General features: G+C 48.1%; 1 protein-coding gene across 1 annotated transcript in view; it reads right to left on the reverse strand.

Moving 5' to 3' along the window:
- Positions 1-22,977, reverse strand: part of NFX1 (nuclear transcription factor, X-box binding 1) — an 892,403-nt gene that overhangs the window by 222,269 nt on the left and 647,157 nt on the right. The window contains exon 15 of the mRNA XM_086965422.1: positions 1,511-1,590. Within this exon, the coding sequence (XP_086821548.1) occupies positions 1,511-1,590 (80 nt within the window). The remainder of the gene's footprint in view (positions 1-1,510; positions 1,591-22,977) is intronic.

Consider the following 22,977-nt stretch of genomic DNA (forward strand, 5'->3'; position numbering starts at 1 on the left):
CAGCGTAAAGGCCCTGAATACTCCTTTCATGAACTGACTGGTGATCCTTTGATAATGGGAGAGAATCATTCAACCTTTTGAACCTTTAAATTGCTATTGAGAGAACTAGAACTGATCGGTACTGAAGACTATCCTTGGCAAGATGCGGCAAATATGGTAGGATTTAGTGCAGTTATACAGAGATTTGATTCAGAACTTTAGTCTCACAACATATGCAAAAATGCTTCCACTCTGCACTGGAAGGTTTTGCAATGGCCCGGGCTCAAGGTTTTGCTAGAGTCCAGATAACCAGATAACCAAATTCTAGGTGGTCAGGAACCAAGCTGTCGTGCAGCTTCAAGGCACAGAGGAGGACCTCCCTGTTGTGTCTAGATAGAAGCTTGGGTTGAACCAGCAGTTTAACCAACGGGTATTAGGATGGCCGTACCAGGTAGGTGTACTAAAAGTCGTGTGGTCATGCTAGGACTTTCAATATCGGTGAGCATGACTCCACCTTGGCCACCCTCAATACCTGGAAAATGAAAGAAAATGGTGGAAAGTGTAAGCAAAAATGTTCCTCTATGTCATTGAGAATACATTGCCTCTGAATCCAGATTGTCAGTACACACTTCTGTACTGTAGGCATAACTTGGTCTGGCGGGGGGGTCAACAGTTTGGGGTTGGGATGGTCCCACTTCATGACGATTATGTGTAGATGGAACTGGTAGAGCCCCCATAGTCATGGAAATTCACCAGCGAGCATCCGTGTGCTCCTATTGTATCCCTGGCAGGCATTCCATAGAGAGATCAACTCTGCTTGCGATGAACCAGTCTCTTTGGATCTAGGATTCTTCCAACAGAGCAGGAGATCATGTACTTCCTTGTAGGACGATGCAGTACATTGCAGTCATATTTTCTGTTCTTATCAGGACAGTTGGCCCTTGGTACAAATACAGGATGGCCAAGTCTGGTGGCCTGCATCTTCAAGATGTTTATGAGAAGCAATTTCTCTTGCTCTAATCACAGTACCCTTGTGGCGAGCTCTTGCATGTTAGCTCCCTAACCTTACATTGAAGCATCTTTTGTCATGATGACTCTGTACACCTTAAATTGGAGTCCTGTGTTGAGATTGACTGGGAATATCCACCCAACACAGCTTGCGTGAGGTAGCAAGATACTTTAACTATGCCGTCCTATGAGCTTGTCGTCTGCTGGCACTGTAGGTCTTGCTCCAACTGGATGGGCCTTGTGTAAAGATGACAGAAAGGAATCAGTGCTACTAGGGCAGTGTATGAGTGGCAGAGTCCTCAAAAGGTGGTTTCTCATTGATGCAGAGGAACTCTACCATGTCACAGATGTTGGAGATGGGAAAATATAGTTCTGGTTAGTGTAGTAAACAAACACATACTTGGGTCTGCATTTGCACTTGAGCACAGCTTTCAAAGTCAAAACTAAAACCACAGAACATGAAGATTTATTTATGGGTTGCTACCAACCTCTACTAATCATACACACAAGTTATTGCACTTACTTCATGTTTGCCCATACACCATTTCTGAGTCAGATATGTGCAAGGCGGACATTTCTCCTCACTGTGACAGGAATGAAAAACTATTAAAAAAACAAGAATAAAAAACAGGTTAACATATATAGTGTGCATTTACAGTGAGACTAAAGTCACATATCAATAATTCAATAATGAGCTTTGAGTCGTGTTACATGAATTATTTTGGTTTTCACGCCTTTGAGTGGGATCTAGTTATGTAGCACAGGAAAAAAAGGCTTTATTGAATTAAAAGATAAATACTCAGTTGAAAAAAACAATCATAACCTGTCCCAACTATTTTGCTTGCCTTCCAAGGACCACAAATGTAAAAGATCTATCCAAGATGGCCACTGTGCTTATGTTTCTCAACATTTGGAGGCTGAAGATGGGAAGTCTGCAAAGCTTGTGGATCACTAGTGCTTAAAAAAACCCTCAGAACTATGCCTGTATGAGAATCTTCATTTGCGTCCTAGGAACATTCAGAGTGCAATACACTAGCCTAAGGTCAGGCCAGTCCACACAGGACATTTTCATTAACTATGGGTGCCAGAGACCCCTGTGATCATTGGGCAATAAATAGTGAGGTGGTGCACAAAATTAATTTTTGAGATAACACCACCTGCTGCTAATAGATAACATTGCACAAGCACCTTAAAAATAATTTGCAACATTTAGTTGGCAAGGAGGAAATTCTCCGAAGCTAAATTTCAATATAACTAAGTGATGGGCAGAGGTCAATGGAAGGGCAGCATCAAAAAGTGTCTGGATCATAGGTGGCAGATTGGAACCACTGGAGGGCACCAAGCCTACAGGAAATGGTCTCTCCTTGGGGATTAGTCAAGAGAGTGGCAGAGCAGTTCTAAAAGAAGGAGCACTGCTAGCCAAGAGGCCCAATCTTCATGGGGTCAGCCAAGAAGCAGGGAAACTCTAAATTCATCTTTGTAGGCACCAGGGGGTTGGGTCATCAGAGTCCTGTTTTGAGAAATAGCATCTTGACTTAAAGGTTCTGTGTGGGAAATTGGGCTACTGGTTGAGGGGGGGTGAACTCCTACTCAAGCAGAAACCACAATTCTCTTCAGGGAGAAACACAAGCAAACCCCAAAATAGCCAATGCTGAACCCTACAAAATATTTATGCAGCACATAAATTAAAGCAATAAACAATAAAACAAATAAAAGCAATAAAGGGAAAACACCACACAAGAAAAATCCTACACCAATTTAGGAAAATAGGAGTACATTTTAATAAATAATTTGGCACAAAACGACAAAAACCCAATCATTAGACCAGGAGCTTTGCAATGTTAAAGGTTTGAGTAAAATAGTGCTTAAAAGCACCAAGCGATAACTATGGTTATATGGTTGTGACGGACCAGGATAAAGTCACAAGTTCAGGACGACCCCGATGTGGCACGGGTCGGATGCAGGGACCACGTTAGTGCTGCTGAGAAATGTACCTTAAATCCTGGTTGTGGAGCTTTGCGCCATGCAGCAGCGGTTCAGAGGAGAGATGCGAGGTCCACGTTGAGATGCACCACGCAGTGGTAGTTCTGATTAGCTGCGAGGGATGCGATGGGGACTTGTGTTGAGGCTTCATCAGTTGTGATGAGGTGCTGCAGAGAGCTGCATAGAGTTTGAGTTGCACTGCATTGGTTCTGGTGGAAACCACAGCTAGGCTGACAGAGCATTTTTAGCCCCACTTCCACGGGTCCAGGATTGGAGGGACACCACCTGGGGGTTAAGGCTCACAGCAGGCCCAGTAGAGGTCAAGATTGTTGGACCTTTTCTGTCCCTGAGGCTCTGACCATAAGGCCAGGCAACTAGTCCTTGGAGTCACTCTGGTGGTCCTGGGTTTAAGATGCTGGTCCATTCGTCATCACTCAGGCATAAGGACAGCAGAGTAGCAGACCAGTCGTCCATGCTGCAGAGCAGTACAGTAATCCTTTTTCTGAGTCTTCAACAGGTCCAGACTGTACTCTTGAGATGGGTCCGAGGGTCCGCTATTTATACCAGGAGCCAACTTTGAAGACATCTCTGTAGTGGGAGAGTTCTCCCACTACAGAGATGTGAGGAATTTTGTGTCTCCCTACCCGGGTCCCAGCTTGTCTTGGGGCACAAAGGACTAGTGTGATAGTTGACAGCTCTGCCCCCCTATCAAGTTTGTGATGGCCCATCCTTCCAACACCTAGTCCCCCTTTGTTTCACTGTCTAGAAGTAATACAAAAAGATCAACTGCCAGCTACACCTATTCATATGACCCAGGCAGCAGGAACCAAATGGATAGGGCAAGAAAATACCAACTTTCTAAAAGTGGCATTTTGAGACCATTGCTTAAGTTACTACTTTACCATTAAAGAGGGTTTCAAATTAAAATTCTTAACAGACCAGACTCAACATTCCTACCTGCTCCCAACTGAAAGTTATCACTAATTAAATGTCATAAAACTAACCTAATATTGTCCTATGGGAGAAACAAGCCCTGCAAAAGTGAAAAAAAAATAAGAGTTTTTTTTGGCTACCTTAGGGGTGACTTATATGTATTAAAAGGGAGAGTTTAGATCTGGCATAAAGTTTATTTTGCCAGGTTGAAATGGCAATTTAAAACTGCACACAGAGGCTGCAATGCAATAACCGAGATATGTTTTAAAGAGCTACTTAAGTCTGTAGCACAACAAGTGTAGCACCACTTTACTAGGGGCATATAAGTAAAATATGCCAATTGGGTGTTAGCCAATTTCACCATGTTTAAAGGAGAGAGCACAAGCACCTTAGCACTAGTTAGCAGTGGTAACGTGTGGAGAGTCCTAAGGCCCACAAAAACAAATTCAGAAAAAATAGGTGGAGTAATGCGAAAATATTTGGGGGGAGACCCCCCTAAGGCCGACAGTTATAACAGCCTGGCAATAGACTACTTTCTTGCGTAAGACAGCAAAGATTCTTCCTTGTGTCGTATTGCCCATCTTGTTAATCCTCTTAGTATTGAAAACTCTGACTTTAATTGGCATTTTTAACATCTGAAAATGAATTCTCACCACTTGATGCTTCTGAACCTAATGTCAGAAAACAGAATTGGTAGGTGGCTGATATGAATTGTTGCCTTATGGTTGATGTCATCATGACTGGTACATACTCTGGCTTAGGTCGTTAATGTAAAAACACAACGCATTTTTGAGATGCCCTTCAGAGCCATCTAAAACTAGATGGATATAATTATTTCTTCTATTCTTAGATGACTCTGTGGATTTTTATGCAGTTTGCATATTCTGGTGCCCTGAACTGTCCAATTATTGAGGTAAATGATGATTTTATACACTAAGGACTGGTGACCACAGAGCAGCCCTTTTTTTTTTGAACGCCCAAAGCGAAAAACAGAATATTTCTTGTTGATAGACGGCTTAGAGCACTGGTTCCCAAACTTTTTCTACCCACGGCTCCCTGGACCAATTAACTGCTGGCCACTGCTAACCATTGCATTACTTATTTTGGCAAAGGTGTGAGGCATGGAAGCCTGGCATAGGTAGTACTTAAAATTTTAATCCCTGAAAATAACTGCAATGATGGTATGGAGAATAGTGCACACAATGCAAGGATTTGTCTACGGTCTCTATTCACAATATTTGTGCACCCTTGTGCCATCCTGTGACTGCATCTCTTTGCTGTTTGTACGTGCTAAGCCTGGAGCTTGACACATCCAGTCAAAACCAGCCGTGGTGCACCGTTTAGGAAGCAGCTCATACCACACATTACCCATGTGAACAATTGGGCGATCACTTCATGTGCAATGATCAACACTGCAGGTCAAAAAATGGATTTAATGACTTTGTTTTGCAAAATGTAATCTGGTCCCATGTGTGGGACAAAGTGATAATAAAAGTATAACCAAAAAAAAAATACAGGACTTTACTCCCTTTCCTGCAAGGTACATGACCATGGTTCAATTAATATTTTTGAGTTGACATGTAAAAAGCATCCACAATATTCCAAATAGAAGTCAGATAGCAAATATGGGCACTGATTCCAGTATTACTGGTCGATATGATCTAACAACCTGCTAAGAACTCTACAACTCCTATGTAGGCTTTCGCATTGCTACCTAGAAGAGTGGAAGCAAGGATATATGTAGTATAACTGATGGAATTTCAAAATTCCAGATTACAGGTATATAGATACAAGGTGCAAAACAAATAACCCCATGCAATATGAAAACCATGGCACAATAAAATATACCCAAGTAGAAAACACAAGCAACTGCAAAGTCAACAGACCTGGAGTTAAGGTGATAAAGGTTTTCATAAATTCTGTCACCATGAGCTGTGTGCACCCATATTCTTTACTATGGAAACGGCAGGAGAACAGCAAAATGGATTTTCTTCTGCATATAATGCACATGGGATTTAAACTGAATATGACAAATTGTACGATGATTCAAAGTACATTTCTGATGTAAACTAGCCCATCATGCACTCCAATATAAATACTTCACAGAAAGCAGAATTAATTCCTGTAGCCTGTGCCTGTGATGAGCGGGTAAAACTCTGAGTGGCGTTAAAGTCCACTCTATGCCAATTCTTCAAAATAAAGCGAACATCAATAAGTAAGTCGACAGCTATGCCATGAAGCTGCACAGTTCTGTCAATCAATCAGAAATTTGTAAAGTGCACTACTTACCTGTGAGGGTCTCAAGGCGCTAGGAGGGAGGGGGAGCTGCGCTACTGTGCGAAGAGCCAGCTCTTGAGGAGTCTTCTGAAGGCGAGTAGGTCTTCGGTCTGCCGTAGGTAGGTAGGTAAGGTGTTCCATGTCTTGGCGGCGAGGTAGGAGAAGGATCTACTGCCAGAGGTTGTTCGTTGGACGGCGGCGAGGGCGAGGCTGGCGGAGCGGAGCTGGGGGGTGGGGGTGTGGAAGCTGAGTCTGCTGTTGAGGTAGGCTGGTCCGGCGTTGCGGAGTGCTTCGTGTGCGTGGGTGAGGAGTTTGAAGATGATCCCCTTGTCGATGGGGAGCCAGTGTAGGTTTTTAGGTTTCGCCTGGCGATCCGCTGCCCAGCAGCGTTCGCGCAGGCGAAAACCTTTGTTTACAAGTATGGGCTTTGTTCCATAATGGAGAACTAGCTCCATAAATGGAGGCTAGCCATTGGAACAGAGATGCGTCACTCATTCCCCGAGCAGATTTGTGGGCGTTCCGGCGATTTTTACTCATCCCGACCATTTTCGTTCGTCATGCGGCGGTGGGCGGTGTTTTTTTTGTTTTTTTGTTGAAGGTTTGTTTTGGTCATTTCTCCTGGAAGGCACTGCAATGAGGGACGGCTGCCTGGCATCGGCCGTACCTAAGCTTGAAGAACACTAAGGTATTGTGTGCAAAGCGAGCTGCATATCAGCCCGCCTGTGTGCTCCAAATTGTATGCCAATCCTGACCGTCCTTCAATGTTTTAAAGAACTGTGCGCTTCCATGTTGCTGAAGGAAGTGCGCTAAAGACTGTACGCTGCTATTTTGGTAAAGCGAGTCAGTTCATCGGGTCGCTGAGTTACCGCATTGTTAACCGCATAATTGAAACAATTAATGGCCAAGAAGAGAGCAGAAACACCGGTGGAATGGAAGCTGGCCGTGGTAAGCGGTGTTACGCATAGCAAGGGTGAGCCGGGCCCTAATCCAAGCAAGAAAAGTACCCGCCCCCATCTCACTGTCTCCTAGTTTCATAGTATGAAGACAACACCAGCAGCTGATTGGGGTATATTTGGCCCCTGACACCCGTGGCCCTAGGTGCCATTGCGCCTGCTGCACTGTTGCTAGCTACGCCCCGAGCGTGGGAAAGTTTCAGACCCCCAAGGGCTGGCTGGGTAGGAAGGCGCCGGCGTTAGGACCCCGCGGAGTCCGGTTCGCCAGGGTTGCACTGTGTTGACAGCAGGCAGGCTCGCGCACCGAGTATGGAGTCCCAGTTATGGCTGCGCAGTGTCTGCAGGGATCGCTCCACATACTAATCGCCAGAATGTGAGGCTTAACCGGGGGCGTCGAACATCAGAGGGTGACCCATGCAGCCGGAAGCCCCCGGGCAGCCAAGGATTAAAAGGTAACGAGCGATTCTCATTTCCTGTCTCTTAATCTTTGCTTCGGATTTAGCAGCGTCATAAAATGCCTGTAAGTGCTGGTGGAGTCCCACGGCAAGAATGCACTTGAGGTTGTAATTCTTAACATACCTCAGAGGGACGATCGCCCACTGCTGAGATTTGTGTTGCCTGAAGAACTGCCTCGGGCTTTCAACCTTCCTAGGTTGATTAAAATCACCCTTCCAACGTTGATAAAAACATTGGCTTAACTACAGTTACTCCATGTCACTCAAGACGTATTTTCGATTCGGAGGCTCTATATGTGACATTGTTACCAGTGGTATTGTTGCTGTGCATGGTAGCGCAGTACTGAAGGTGACAGTTTCCTTTTCAGCACACAGTGAGTTTACAGCTGCTGTTTACATACGCTGATCTTTGTCGGGTTTTACAGTAGTGTTGCCTTGAGCGCTGCGAAGGTCTTCTGGTGGCATGTTGGCACTACATGAAATACTTATCACAAGGACGTTTCTTGGAACATAAATATTGACAGGACTGCATAACGCAATACCCTGGCATATGATGTCTTAACAACAGCACTGGTGTCTCTAAAAACGTGACACTGTTAATGCATTCCCATGGTCCCCTCTGAATACAAAGTGCCAGCGATGTACTATATGCTACTCTAGCTACAACAGATCCCCGGCTTGCTTTCCCCATAACGAGTCTGCTTTTCAGTTGATTTGTTGGGGAACATCAGGACCACGAGGTTGAAAAATCACAGAAAATGAAGTCAGTATCTTGTTTTGCCTGAAATTGTAAATGTATGTCCTTTCAAAAACAGCAGTGTGCATTCTACTGTGACAATTACATGCTCATCCCTGTTGCATGCTGGAGTGTGCAGGCTGATCTCACGACACACACACCATGCTATTCTGTGCACACAGCTCATATTTGGTGCGCTTCTGTTGCGATATACGTTCACTAAGTAGCTATCCGCAGCTCCTTCTTGGAGCTAGGTCCATAATGCATCAAAATACCTAAAATGGGCTCCTCTTGGGAACACAAATGTTTCAATTACGCCCGTGCGGGTAACATTGTTACAGATTATTCCACCTCGAGCATGGAAGTAACATTTGTTTTTATTATTAAAGAATGTAGAGATTGTCTGGTTTTACTTTAAAGGCTGTAGATAAATTCGCATATTCGGTTGAACGTTGGTATGTAACCTGCAGGATACCCTTTTAACCAGCGCCTTTGTAGAATTCCGTGCTTACTTTGGTATGCCTCCATTGAAAGAATCTTTTATATCCACCCGTCGCCTCAAATTTGCCTTCTGTTTTTATGATCGCTTATGCTGATCTGTGCAGAATTTGTAGTTACAGACTTCATATTCGGGTGCAAGATCTATTAAGTAGGTGGTTGAGTTGGAGGGGGGGGGAGGGTGTCAATTAGAAATAGAGAGCTTCAGAGAGAGACCTGTTGGTAACATTTTCGAACCCCGTTGGCAGGGTTGCGAACAAATAGCATAAAATAACTCAGCGGGTAAGGGTTAATGCTCCTGCAGCTGGGAAGTGCACGGCACGCACGCCCCTGTCCTGATTGGGGTACTTCTCACTTTGATCTCATGGAACACCCCTTTGGACATTGCGGACATTGCGGTATGGATAGTACTAGTGCCTTTAAGGGAGGTTCTGCCATTAGTTGTTTACCATGCAAAGCAGATACACACTATATAAAGCAAGATCTATTCACAGTTAGTCTTTTTTAAATGCAATAATGTGTTTTTCATACTGCTTAGCGCTTTTTCTAATGTGTACTATTTTTAGGTTTCGCCTGGCGTCTGCTGCGCAGCAGCGTTCGCGCAGGCGAAATCTAATGTTAGAACAGTACTGGCTTTGTCCCGCCTTCTCTTTCATTGGCTAGCTCCATAAATGGAGGCTAGCCATTGGAAGAGAGATCTGTCCGTCATTGCCAGAGCAGATTCGTGGGCGTTGCGGCGATTTTTACTCATCCCTCCCATTTTCGTGCGTCATGCGGCGGTTGTTTTTTTTTCGTATCGGCATGTTGGTTTCATTGTCCGTGTGCCCGTCCCCCCTCCCGCTGTCCGTGTGCCCGTTCCCCCTCCCGCTGTCCATGAGCCCGTCCCCCCTCCCGCTGTCCGTGAGCCCGTCCCCCCTCCCGCTGTCCGTGTGCCCGTCCCCCACTCCCGCTGTCCGTGTGCCCGTCCCCCCCCTCCCGCTGTCTGTGTGCCCGTCCCCCCTCCCGCTGTCAGTGAGCCCGGACAGACACCCCGTGCCAAAGGAGGGGAGGCTCCTGCTTGCGATCTGGTGGCAATAGTCCAGTTCTTAAAACGATCCGAGGAGACAGTTACGTACAAGATGCTGCGCTCCCTTCAGGTTTTGCCAGCTGTGGCCTCTTCCGCCTGGTGGACAGGGTGATGATGGGCATCTACGAGCCTTTGGTGTGTCACGGCAACTGGCCTCACCCAAAAGGAGCCGCCATTTTCTACTCGGTGTTCGCTGGTAAACAGAGACGTCAGGGCGCGCGAGCCGTACCACAGGACCAGGGAGAGGGTCTTCCTAGGCTCTTTGCTTTACCTAAGGACGTATTCTGTCTGTGGGGGACACGCCTGGCTCCGGAACATGACTCCGTCCAGCTCCGGCTGCTGCCATTTTGTTGATCTAGCTGTTGTGCTCTGCCCTCGCCCCCGCCCCCTAAGTATGGGAGAGCCGAGCTCTGCAGGGGAACACGCAAGCAGCGCCTCTTTGAGAAGTGTAAAGCCCACGGCAGTTCATGCCCATTTGAAGTGGTTGAGGACACTGGACAAAGCTCCTTCGAGCCTAGCTAGAGCCCTCGTCGTGATCACATTGCGACAGTGGCCTTTCTGAGGGGGGTCCGAACATGCTGTAAGAGTGGTCTGGAGATCTACTCGGAGCGTTTGACAATATGATGGATCCGATGTAAGCAGGCGGATTAAAAATTAGTCCTTGATAGCGTTGATAGCGTTGGTGGTGGTAGGTAGCACTATACTGTCTGACGTTTACCAGCTGTTGCGATGTGCCTAGGGATCTGTAGCCGCATACTGCAGTCACAAGTCAACGACTCACTATTCCCAGAGTCAAACGTGCGATTGCATAAAAGGTCCGAACTGGCTCAAGGTGTCATACCACTAGTGAGACCACTTGGTCACTGTTACTTTATCAAGTCAGTTAGGCTAGTGCAGGTTGCTGGGTACCAATGCTCATAGAAGGTATTCTGGGAGTTGTTTTCGTTTGAGTGGCAGGCTGGATACCAATGGTTTGTTCAGAATAGCCAAGCACTGGAAACATGGCTGTGCTTGCTTCCCTGCCCCCTGGCTGTGCTTGCTTCCCTGCCCGTGCTTGCTTCCCTGCCCCCTGGCTGTGCTTGCTCCCCTGCCCCCTGGCTGTGCTTGCTCCGCTGCCCCCTGGCTGTGCTTGCTTCCCAGCCCCCTCGCTGTGCTTGCTCTCCTGTGTGTGTATGGCGTTGGGTGGGTGTGTGTGGCGTTGGGTGGGTGTGTGTGGCGCTGGGTGGGTGTGTGTGGCTCTGGGTGGGTGTGTGTGGCTCTGGGTGGGTGTGTGTGGCTCTGGGTGGGTGTGTGTGGCTCTGGGTGGGTGTGTGTGGCTCTGGGTGGGTGTGTGTGGCTCTGGGTGGGTGTGTGTGGCTCTGGGGGGGTGTGTGTGGCCCTGGGTGGGTGTGTGTGGCTCTGGGTGGGTGGGTGTGGCTCTGGGTGTGGCTCTCTCTGTGTGTGTGGGTCTGTGTTTGTGTGTCTGTGTGTGTGGGTCTGTGTGTGTGGGTCTGTGTGTGTGTGTCTGTGTGTGTGTGTCTGTGTGTGTGTGTGTGTCTGTGTGGGTCTGTGTGTGTGTGTGGGTCTGTGTGGGTCTGTGTGTGTCTGTGTGTGTGTGGGTCTGTGTGTGTGTGGGTCTGTGTGTGTGTGTGTGTGGGTCTGTGTGTGTGTGTGGGTCTGTGTGTGTGTGTGGGTCTGTGTGTGTGTGGGTCTGTGTGTGTGTGGGTCTGTGTGTGTGTGGGTCTGTGTGTGTGTGGGTCTGTGTGTGTGTGGGTCTGTGTGTGTGTGGGTCTGTGTGTGTGTGGGTCTGTGTGTGTGTGGGTCTGTGTGTGTGTGGGTCTGTGTGTGTGTGGGTCTGTGTGTGTGGGTCTGTGTGTGTGTGGGTCTGGGTGTGTGTGTGTGTGTGTGGGTCTGTGTGTGTGTGTGTGTGTGTGGGTCTGTGTGTGTGTGGGTCTTTGTGTGTGTGTGGGTCTGTGTGTGTGGGTCTGTGTGTGTGGGTCTGTGTGTGTGTGTGGGTCTGTGTGTGTGTGTGGGTCTGTGTGTGTGGGTGTGTGTGTGTGTGGGTCTGTGTGTGTGTGGCTCTGTGTGTGTGTGGCTCTGTGTGTGTGTGGCTCTGTGTGTGTGTGGCTCTGTGTGTGTGTGGCTCTGTGTGTGTGTGGCTCTGTGTGTGTGTGGCTCTGTGTGTGTGTGGCTCTGTGTGTGTGTGGATCTGTGCGTGTGTGGCTCTGTCTGTGTGTGTGGCTCTGTCTGTGTGTGTGGCTCTGTCTGTGTGTGTGGCTCTGTCTATGTGTGTGGCTCTGTCTGTGTGTGTGGCTCTGTCTGTGTGTGTGGCTCTGTGTGTGTGTGGCTCTGTCTGTGTGTGTGTGTGTGTGTGTGTCGAGCTCTGTTGGTGTGTGTGGGTCTGTGTGTGTGTGTGGGTCTGTGTGTTTTTGTGTGGCATTTGCCAGAGATTAAACTATTGGCATTGTAAATGACAATGCCATTTATTTATCTGTTTTCAAAACCAACACAAATACAAATTTTGTCATTTACAATGCCAATAGCTCAAACTTTTCAAAAGGCGAAACCATTACATTGTAAATGCTTGTTCAGGTGGGGGGTGAGGTGGCTGTGGCGAGGGACGTGGACGATCAGTTGGGCGGAGGCATTTTGGATGCGCTGTAGTCGTCGTAGGTGTTTGGCTGGGATTCCGGCGTAGAGTGTGTTGCCGTAGTCCAGTCTGCTGCTGACGAGGGCCTGGGTCACCGATCTTCTTGTTTCGATCGGAAACCACTTGTAGATCCTGCGGAGCATGTGGAGGGTGTTGTAGCAGGAGGAGGAGACGGCGTTGACCTGTTTGGACATGGAGAGGGAGGAGTCGAGGATGAATCCTAGGTTGCGTGAGTGGTCGGTGGATGTCAGTGCTGTTCCCAGAGTGGTCGGCCACCAGGAGTCGTCCCAGGCCGCGGGGTTGGGACCGAAGATGAGGACCTCAGTCTTGTGCCGAGTTCAATTTCAGACGGCTGCTCCTCATCCAGTCGGCAATGGACTTAATTCCGTTGTGGGTGTTGGTTTTGGCGGTGTGTGGGTCCTTGGTGAGGGAGAGGATGAACTGAGTGTTGTCGGCATAGTTGAGGATGTTGAGGTTGTGGTGGCGGGCCACTTGTTCGAGGGGGCCATGTAGATGTTGAACAGCGTCGGGCTGAGGAAGGAGCCCTGGGGAAAGCCGCAGATGAGGTTGGTGGCTTCAGATCGGAAAGGTGGGAGGCGGACGCTCTGGGATCTGCCGGAGAGGAAGGATGTGGTCCAGTCGAGGGACTTCTCTTGAATACCGGCTTCTTGGAGGCGTGTTTTTAGAGTGTGATGGCAGACCGTGTCGAAGGCGGCTGATAGGTCCAGGAGGATAAGGGGTGATGTCTTGCCGTTGTCTAGTTGGCACGTGGTGTCGTCTGTGGCGGCGATGAGGGCTGTTTCGGTGCTGTGGTTTCGTCTGAATCCGGATTGGGACGGGTCCAGGATGTTGTTGTCTTCGAGGTGGCGAGTCAGTTGTATGTTGACGATTTTCTCGATGACCATCGTCGGGAACGGGAGCAGGGAGATGGGCCTGAAGTTCTTGAGGTCGTTGGGGTCCGCCTTGGGCTTTTTGAGGAGGGCGTTGATTTCGGCTTGCTTCCAGCTTTGCGGGAATGTCGCTGTTTCGAAGGAGATGTTGATGACCTTGACACTGGACCAGGAGGTCAGGCTGCTGGCGCCGTTGGTGTTCGGAGTAGGGGTGAAGACTGGCGAGGTCGGGTCGGTCGTGGTGTTGAAGCTGTCGTGGATGTCAGTGATCTTGCTGTGGAAGAAGAAGGCCAGGGGGTCGCATGCCCATCCACTATAAAAAACTGGACAGAAAGTATTGATGGCTTACAATAGGAAACAAATATCATGTGTGTATGTCTATGCAGTTATAAGCTGTTTTCCAGGCTGCAGGTATAGGAGCCTCATTAAAGTCAATTCTACCAGTTTTCATCCATGACCTTCAGGATGATTTTTTTTCTCAAGGTTGTGGGTGGCAGTCTCAAACACGGAATCTCCAGCATTTACTGCCCCAGTCTGCAGATGCTGTTTTCAAGGATGTCTCAGCTTCCCTTTTCACCCCATCTACAGACCCTGGAACTCTGCACAACCTATTTAAAATGCCTCCTCGCCTCTATTCAATTGTTGTGGATTGCATGTGACTTTGTACAGTGTAGCAAGAGACTTGCCTGAGCAGGTTGAACAATGGCTAATTGATCTCCTAATGCTGTGTGATGGACTCTGTTCAGCAACTGTGGTGCCCCTGGCGGGTTGTGGTGGCGCACCAGGGTGCAGCAGCGCAGTTTGGGAACCACTGCCCTTGGTGATTGATACATCCAGTGTTTTGCTATCCTCTTATAAGACGATAAAGCAAGCATTGTTCTATATTAGAAAAAAAGTTACTTGCCTGCAACTCTGATTCTTCAGTATTGGTATCTTTCATAGATTTACATGCTTGATGTACGAGTTACTTACCTTCGGTAACTATTTATTCATAAAGTTTTATATAGCGCAAACTTGATCCCGAAGGATATCAGAGCGCTTTACAATTGAGGCAAAGGTAACAAATCAGAACATTGATGTATCTGGTGGAGACGTTGCCTAGCCGCAGATTCCTTAACTTAGAATATCCCTAGGCGTCAGACTGGATTCGGAAAACTTTTTGCAGGAGCACCTATGAGCGCCGGGGGACAGCGCCACACGACCCCGCCCTGATGTCGTTCACCGACGTGACGTCAGCGAGGTCATACAAGATCCACCTCCTGGCGCGCCGACGTTCGTTTTCTCGAAGAAACTTTTCCGCGGCACAACGCGGAGCCACCAACAAATCTGTGAAAGTATGGGAACAGTGTGTAAAGGATGAAAAATCCGTAAAAGAAAGAAGGCGGATGGTGCAAAGCACCATCATAAAAGACAGATTTGTACACCGTCTACATATACAAGAAGAAGTAAAGGCAGAACAAAGCTCTGAGAAAAAACCTGCAAAGCGAAGCATGGACCCTCCTCAAAGGCTGAGTAACAATGGAAGAACATCTCAACAGGGAAGATAGATTGTTATTACCATGTGCCGACCAACAAGGACGAGGCACAGGAAGAACAACAGTCTACTGCGAGAAAGTATAAAAAGAATGGTATTACCTTATAGCAAGGGAAGGCCGAAACATAGCCCAGCAGATCCCAAAAGAAGGAGACTATAGAGGAGACAAGAGTCCTGACTCAATGGAGAAGGTGGGAGGGAGGGAAGCAACAGGAGAAGAAGAAGAAGAATCTCCTGATGAAGGTGAATGAAAAGGCACCATTTTATAGGGAATAAGCCACCTGGAGGGAGGCAGTCACATATGGCAATTCTTAACCCCTTCCGTGCTCATGACGAGCCAAGCTCGTTATGAGGCACAGTGCTCCTGTGCTCATGACGAGCTGAGCTCGTCATGAAGACACCCATTTCCATTATGGCCCAGCACAGAGGAAGAATAACTCTAGCAGCCAAGGTGTTAAAGAGGGCACAACAATGTGAGCACCCTGAAGGAAAAAACTATGGCAACTGAAAGGAGGCAAAGTAGAGAAACCCACCTGGCAAGGTCCTCACAGAACAGGGAGGATGGGTGGGCGTTAAGGAATCTGCGGCTAGACAACGTCTCTACCAGACACATTTTTACCCAAGGTAAGTAACTCGTACATCTGATAGAGACATCTAGTTGCAGATTCCTTAACACAGCCATACCCCAAGGGGGAGGTGGGTGTGCTACAGAACAACAGAAAGTGCCCGAAGCACTAAGCCAGCAACAGAGTGACGGACCATGGGAAAAGCTGTGGCGGAACAGCCAGACAGCAACCCAAGTAGCTCGAAGAGCAAAGTACAAGGCATCCCAAACTGCCAGAATGGCACGACACCATACCCGTAAGAGTATGAGATGTATAACAGCACTAGCCATATCCCAGAACAGAAGGGAGAGTCCAGAACAAAGGAGGAAGAAGGACTACTCCCAGCTCAATGGTGCATTAAGTGAACACCAACGAAAGCCAGAGTATAACAAGAAAAAATTTAACCAGAGCCTACCAGGCTAGCCCACGCAAGGGATGCCGGAGAGGCCACATCCAGGAAGCGAAGGGCAGAGGCAGGAACTGAGCAACATCTTAGAAGTGCAGGCGGGAACAAAAGACATGCCAAGCGCACATCTAGTCACCAAAAGGTGTGACACGGGTGAACAGTATAACTCTGAAGAGGACCACAACTAAAACATGCACAGAGCAGACAGCCACAGAGACTACGAGGTGGCGAAGTTAAAATGAGCATGGAACTGCCCAACCAGACAGCTGGAAGGTCGAGGTGAGTACTCACCCACAAAATACAGAGAAGCAGGGATTAGCACCTGGGACTACCTGCATCAGAGGAGCTGTCCCGCAGGGACAGGAGGCATAGAGTAGGGTGACGCCCAATGAAAAAGAGACATCCAAAGGGAGTGGCCACAGAGGCACTGAAAGTGCCAAAAAGAGCTGTGAATAGGAACATGCATAACTGTGGAGAAGAACCTCAGATCTCCAGGCCACTTCCTCAGACAGTGAGGGGAAATCCACCCCCTACAGAAGAGTGGGACTGTTTAGTAAATGAACACAAAGAAAGAAGCATTGTGAAGCAGGGGGACCACCCCAGGGAGTGGAACGTATGGAACCCTATTGCTAAAGATGCAGAAAAAGGCACTGAAGTGTACTTAAACATGCTAGAAAAGACAACGCCGTGCAGAATGAGGGCAAGCTTGAGTACAAGCACCGACTTGCTCCTTGAAACACAGAGATGTAGGACCAGACTTCGCAGTAGGGAAGAGAGGTGGAGACGTAGGAAAAAAAGGATACCCCAAGGGATGGAGATATAGATATAGATATATCTAAATCTAAATCTAAATCTATATCTATATATATATATATCTATATATATATATATATATATCTATATATATATATATCTATATATCTATATATCTATATATCTATATATCTATCTATCTATCTATCTATCTATCTATCTATCTATATATATATATATATATATATATATATATATATATATATATATATATATATATATATATATATATATATATATATATATATATATATATATATTCAAGCTCCAAGTCTCCCAACGTTTTTGGAGGAGCACTCCAGAACCGGCAATGCCACATAGACTCCAACTTCTCACGGAGTGCGGTCTGACGAGTTTCGCTGATAATGCTTTCTCAAAGGCCGGTCTCCTTTCAATGTCTGGCGATATGCACACCCATTTTATCTCCAAGGACGCTGCCTCTCTGAGATAGGCTCCACCTTCTCCCACAGCATTGTGGTAATCGTAGTCATGGGTCCTGCATTAATCAACCTATTATAGGTGCCAGGCAATAGGCTGATTTGAAGCGTGTTGAAGTACATTGAAAACCTCCAAAAGAGGAGAATGAGGCACATATGCAAGGCTCAAGCAAGACGAGACCCATGGCATACAGCAGATAGCGCCAAAATGCACAACACTGAACACAGTGCAACGGTAAGACAATGGCGTCATTGGACGTAGAGAGCCCAAAGAGGCCTCCATGCCCGCCTGACGCAAAGCAGAGCTATACAATAGCATACAGGTCCCCCACTTGGAGTATGGCACATCCCCAAGTACCATGGGGGAACACCTCTTAGGGCAAACCACAGTCCGAGGACAGAACACAAACAATCTGTGGAACACCGCCACAGTAGGCTTACCGCCAGCCTGAAAATGCATAGTTCAACTGGTGGATGCCAAATACAAGGGTAACCACCCGAGATCATGTCAAATGGAGACCTGTGAAATACAAACTTATGGGGAGGAGATAATTCCGCAAGGAGGCGCTGAACAGCCGAATCGGCGAGGGCATCAAACAAAAGGACCCCATCGAAGGATAGGTCAACAAGGCGTTCCCGGATATTCTCCGGAAAGACGCCATCCCGCAACCAAGCATGGGGCCGTAGGGCAACTGAACCAGCCATAGCATGGCCTAAGAAATCCGCAGTGTCCAAGGCCGAGCGGATTGTAAATTAAGCCAAATCACGGCCACCACGGAGAAGATGAAGGAGGTCAACACAAGCGCCCTCAGATGTGCCCGATAGAAGAGACTCGGCAGAGTTCCAAAGGGCAGAAGTAGCCCAAGCCAAGACACACTGTATGTAGTGATCGAAGAGCTGCACTAGATGAGAAGTGAAAATGTTACGGCCCCACGACTCCAGCCAACTGGATTCCCCAGATGGAGGCAGCAATAGCTGAGGCAAGGAAGGGAAAGCAGTCTGCAGGACAAACCAGTGAACGTCTTGGTGAACAAATAAGCAAACTGGATCATGTGGAGCAGGGTGGTGGCGGTGCAAGACAGAACGAGCCACCAGATCACCGGAAGCTGGCCGAGCCCAGACGCCCAAAAGGGCATCATAAAGAGAAGCTGCAAAAGGTAGAAGTGGCTCTACATTCCCCAAACCGTGGTGGAGGACATCCAGCAACGGGTCAACTGGCAGGGGGACTGTAGGAGGTTGCATAGTCCGAACATGAGCGGCCAAGGAGACAACCCTAATGAACGCCACACCGGCCTCAGTTGCCCTCCGAGGAGGGGACAGCAGCTTATCTGTGGGTAAGTGCTGTAAACTAAGCCTCCCACCCCAAGGAGATTGACCAATGAACTGAGGATGAGATCAATGCCCAAAAGAAGGAAGCCCCATTGACAAATGAGGGTCCTGATGTGGCTCCTGAGGAGGTGGAGAGTCCGTCAGTGCCACAAATTCCAAGGGGGCGGGCGGGGAGTAGGCAAGGACAGATTTGGCATCGCCGGATGTTGAGGCGACTCCGAACTCCCCCTGGAGAGGAGACAATAATCTGGCATCGTGCAGGCACCAAGGCGACCTCTGTCGCCAACGCCACCCCCCCCCCCCCGTCCAGCGCCGACTCGACCGCAACCACGACAGACTCCGATTCCGAAGAAGGAAACAATGGCGGAGCCGGACCAACGCCGACTAAGCCTCAACCACAGCCGGCTCCGACTCCGAAGTAAGGAATGGAGTCGGAGCTGGGGAGGCAAGTCTATGGCGCCGAACCGGCACAGGCCCGGCTCTGAACAGCTAGCCGCCTGTCCGGAAGGTTGAGGTGGGCTCGAATGCAAAGCTGCGAGCACCAGAAACCACCTACGACGCCCCACTGGACTATGTGGCGTGTTAGGGGTGCTATGGGTCGAAGAGGGGGACCCAGCCGGATTGCACCCTGACAACGCCATATCTCCATCATCCTTAGAAGCAAGGGGTGCAGTGGGCGCCAGGGGCGAACCCGCTGGCGGGTCCACCGGAGACCCCGTTTGTAGGGGAGGCTGCGAGGACGCCCCAGGGAGAGGGAGGGGACCCAAGGGAGGCCTGCAGGACCGCGGCATTGGCCTCCATTTGGGTCCAAGTCGACCCCCGCTAGGATAAGGCAGATAGGGGAGGGACGACTTCCAGGGGAGCATGTCCGGAGAATTCAGGGAACTAGGAACTAGTGCCCCCAACAACAGAAGGAAGTGAGGTTGAGGACCTTGGCGACATGCGCCATGACTTACCCGAGCGAGGCGAACGGCGCACCTGAGAACCAGAGGGCGACCAACCCCGCAAATGGAACCCACTGCAACCCACTGCCAGAGGGATCTGATGCCGATGAGGAGGCCGGGGGCCGAGACGACTCCGACCGGGACAGACAAGCCGAAAGCAGCTTCATGCTGATTTCCCGCCAGAACTTCGGCTTGAGGTGTTGGCAGGCACCGCAGTCCGTCAAGCCGTGGTGTTCGCCCAGACACCACATACAGATATGGTATGGGTCTGTAGCAGACGTGTGCCGCGAACAGGAGGTACACGTTTTAAAGCACGAAGGCAACGCACACTGTTCCAGATGCGAATCTTCAAAAAAGGGGGCCGGAAAACCGGCCAGAGGAACCGCTTAGTCCGGATCCGCGTTGCACCCAGACAAGAAGGAAACTGACGTTAGCGCGCCGGGAGGAACTTATATGACCTCGCTGACGTCACGTCCGTGGACGTCAGGGCGGGGTCGTGTGGCACCGTCCCCTGGCACACATATGTGCTGCTACAAAAAGTTTTCCGGATCCAGTCTGACGCCTGAAGATATTCTGAGTTAAGGAATCTGCGGCTAGATGTCTCTATCAGATTGGTTCCTATTGTTGAGTTGGGTGTCCCACAGTGAGGAGTGAAAATGCTGAAAATACCCAGAAAAGCTTTAACGTTATTGTAGCAGTAGCCTAACCACATCCATCCAAAAGAAAAAAAATTCAGTCAGTCAGCATACAGCAAAGCTTTATCCCCCCACAAAGGCCAAAGACTTGGCTCTAATTTCGTAGCACAAGTGTTGAAAAACAATATCAAATGGATGAGCTTGAGTTGGGGAGGACAGTGAGTTGCATGTGAATCTATGAAAGTTATTAAACTAAAACTGGAGAACCACAGTTTAAATTGAGTAACTTTTGACTTCTCTAAAACCTTCAATTAAGTCACATACTTAAATCAGAGTAGCAAAAGTAAATTGACTAAATTCATTCTTCAAATTGATGGGGAAATTAAGAGAAAAGGGCCGAGCATACTAAAAACAGAAGACAAAGAACTACTTTACCCAAAGCCTCATCTCTGTGTACTGCTGAATCTAAACAGAAGTGTTGCATAAAGATGTGTCTATTCTTTCAAGTTGGTACCCCACAAATGTTGCTACGGACTTTTCTCTGAAATAGACTGTGAATATAGACACACTTCTTGGAGAATACGCTGTCACAGTTCCCTGAATTGGACAATCACCTTTACCATGCAAAAACAATAGTTGATGGACAGAATGCAGAACAATGTCATACATTCATGCCAGTACAGAGATCTGGGCCTAAATCCATGTTTTTTTTTGCTCACCACCCCACCCCAGTTCAGTTCAGACATGGCCATATGCAAATCAGCCTTGACCCTGTGCCTCATGGGGACAGTCCAGCCCGAACTGCCAAGCCATTTCTTCCCTGGACCGGAATCAAGCATCCTAGGACCGGTTTCTGGCTATCAGGCGTCTTCAAAAAGGATAGCTTGACTCCAGTGGCGTGGAGAGTACGAGACTCACGTCTGAGCATACCCGTCCCACGATGGATTAAACCCAGATCTGTGACTGGTGGTGAATGTTTTGGCACTGTGCAACATTCCGTCCATCAATTGTTGTTTTTGCATTTGTCACCCTGAGTGAGACGGGTATGCTCAGACATGAGTCCCGTGCTCTCCATGCCACTGGAATCAAGCTATCCTGGGTGAATGAGTCTGGGAATTAGAAAGGGAATTGGTTAACTTAAGAATAAATCAGGGTGACCCCCAGGTTTCACTGTTGGAAATAACAGAAGATAAAACAAAATTAGCCAACATGTTGGAGGACAGGGTTAGGAAGAGATGGGAGGCTAGTAGGTTGGCACATTTTGAATATGGCGAGAGTTGCAGCAAACTGCTAGAATGGAAAACTAACAAATGACCACCGGAGGAACATGGTTAAACAGATAAAATGCGAGTTCACTGGGTTGTACTGAATGGTAATAAGGAGATCAAACAATCCTTCTTTAGGTATTTTGAGAAGGTATATCAGGAAGAGCTAGAGATGGGGTAAGACCTTGGTTAAAGCAGGAGCATTTTGAAGTTTTCACGGAGGAAAAGAGCAGGATTTCGAATGAGAAGATAAACAGGATGGAAGTAGAACAAGCTCTCAAGGAAGGAAAGCAAGGGAAGGCACCCAGTCTGGATGGCCTGCCTCACAAAATTTATAAAGTACTGATAGGGACCCTAACACCAATTTTAACGGAGATATTTAATGAAGTATTAATGAAAGAAGCTAGCATGCCTTGAAAAGAGGCCATTACCACATTATTTTGAAGCCAGGGAAATGTGTCAAGAATTGCGACCCATACAGACCGATGTGGTTATTAAATTGTGACTATAAAATCTTTGCAAAGACTCTGGCTGAAAGGCTTAATGGAGTTATGGCAGATCTCCTACATGAGGGCCAAAAGGGAGGGGGAGAAGGGGTTCTCCAGGTATACCTTGAGGCGCGCAGGGAATAGGAGAGAGCTGCTGGGACCAGGTGCAGGGGGTGCAATACTAATTGCTAAAGATGAGGGAGAGAAGAAAGGTGAAGAGGAAGTCATACACCTTCCAGTTTGTAACAGACCACTGCCTCTTATAAACACTAGAAGCCATAAGAAAATACTAAAATCAAAACAGAAATTTCTGGAGCAGAGGATCAGGATTACACCTGCTCTTAGGACTTACTTAAAGGTCCTGCCGAGAATGATAATATTAAGTGAGAGCAATATGGCGAGCACTGGAGGTCGGCAGGAGCCGGTCATTAACCACATCGCTGCTACAGCAATTCCCTTGCTGTGCTGAAGAACATTGACTCCCATTGTTCATGACGAGCTCAGCTCGTCATAAGCACAGCTCCACTGTGCCTCATGACGAGCTGAGCTCGTCATTAGCATCGATGTGGTTAAGGGGATATTGGACTCTGCGGTGGAGCAGACATGGCAAATTGGGCAAAAGATAGAAGTCTGAATAGATACCAACTTTTATCATTAGAGAACTCGGCAGCCTCTGAAGAGGGGGTGGTCAGAGCTCAGGTACTAGCATCCGGAACACCAAGAAGCCCAAGCCAAGCCAGAGAGAGGTCATATGAGAGTGAGCCCCCCAAAGGAAAAGCAGAGAAGAGATGACACCACTAACAGTGAGGAGTCCTCTGTTGGATCCCTCTTAGTAGTACTATCCGTCAAGATCAAACACAGGTTTGAGGTTTCAGAGACTAATCAAAAGGAGATAAGGTTGGCTTGTGAGAACCTGGAGAAAAAGATAGATGACCTAAATAACATACCAGTTATCTTGGAGGGGACAGTGAGGGATCTAAGAGAGGCAGTGCAAATAAACAGTGCAGAGATTCAGGGTCTAAAGCTGAAAGAGCAGGAGCAGCAGGAAAGGCTGTGAGAATGGAAAACTTCCAGAGACAGAACCTCTTACGGATCTTAAAGGTGCCGGAAGGGA

Source organism: Lissotriton vulgaris, chromosome 4_1, assembly GCF_964263255.1.
Source record: "Lissotriton vulgaris chromosome 4_1, aLisVul1.2, whole genome shotgun sequence".
NCBI lineage: Eukaryota > Metazoa > Chordata > Amphibia > Caudata > Salamandridae > Lissotriton > Lissotriton vulgaris.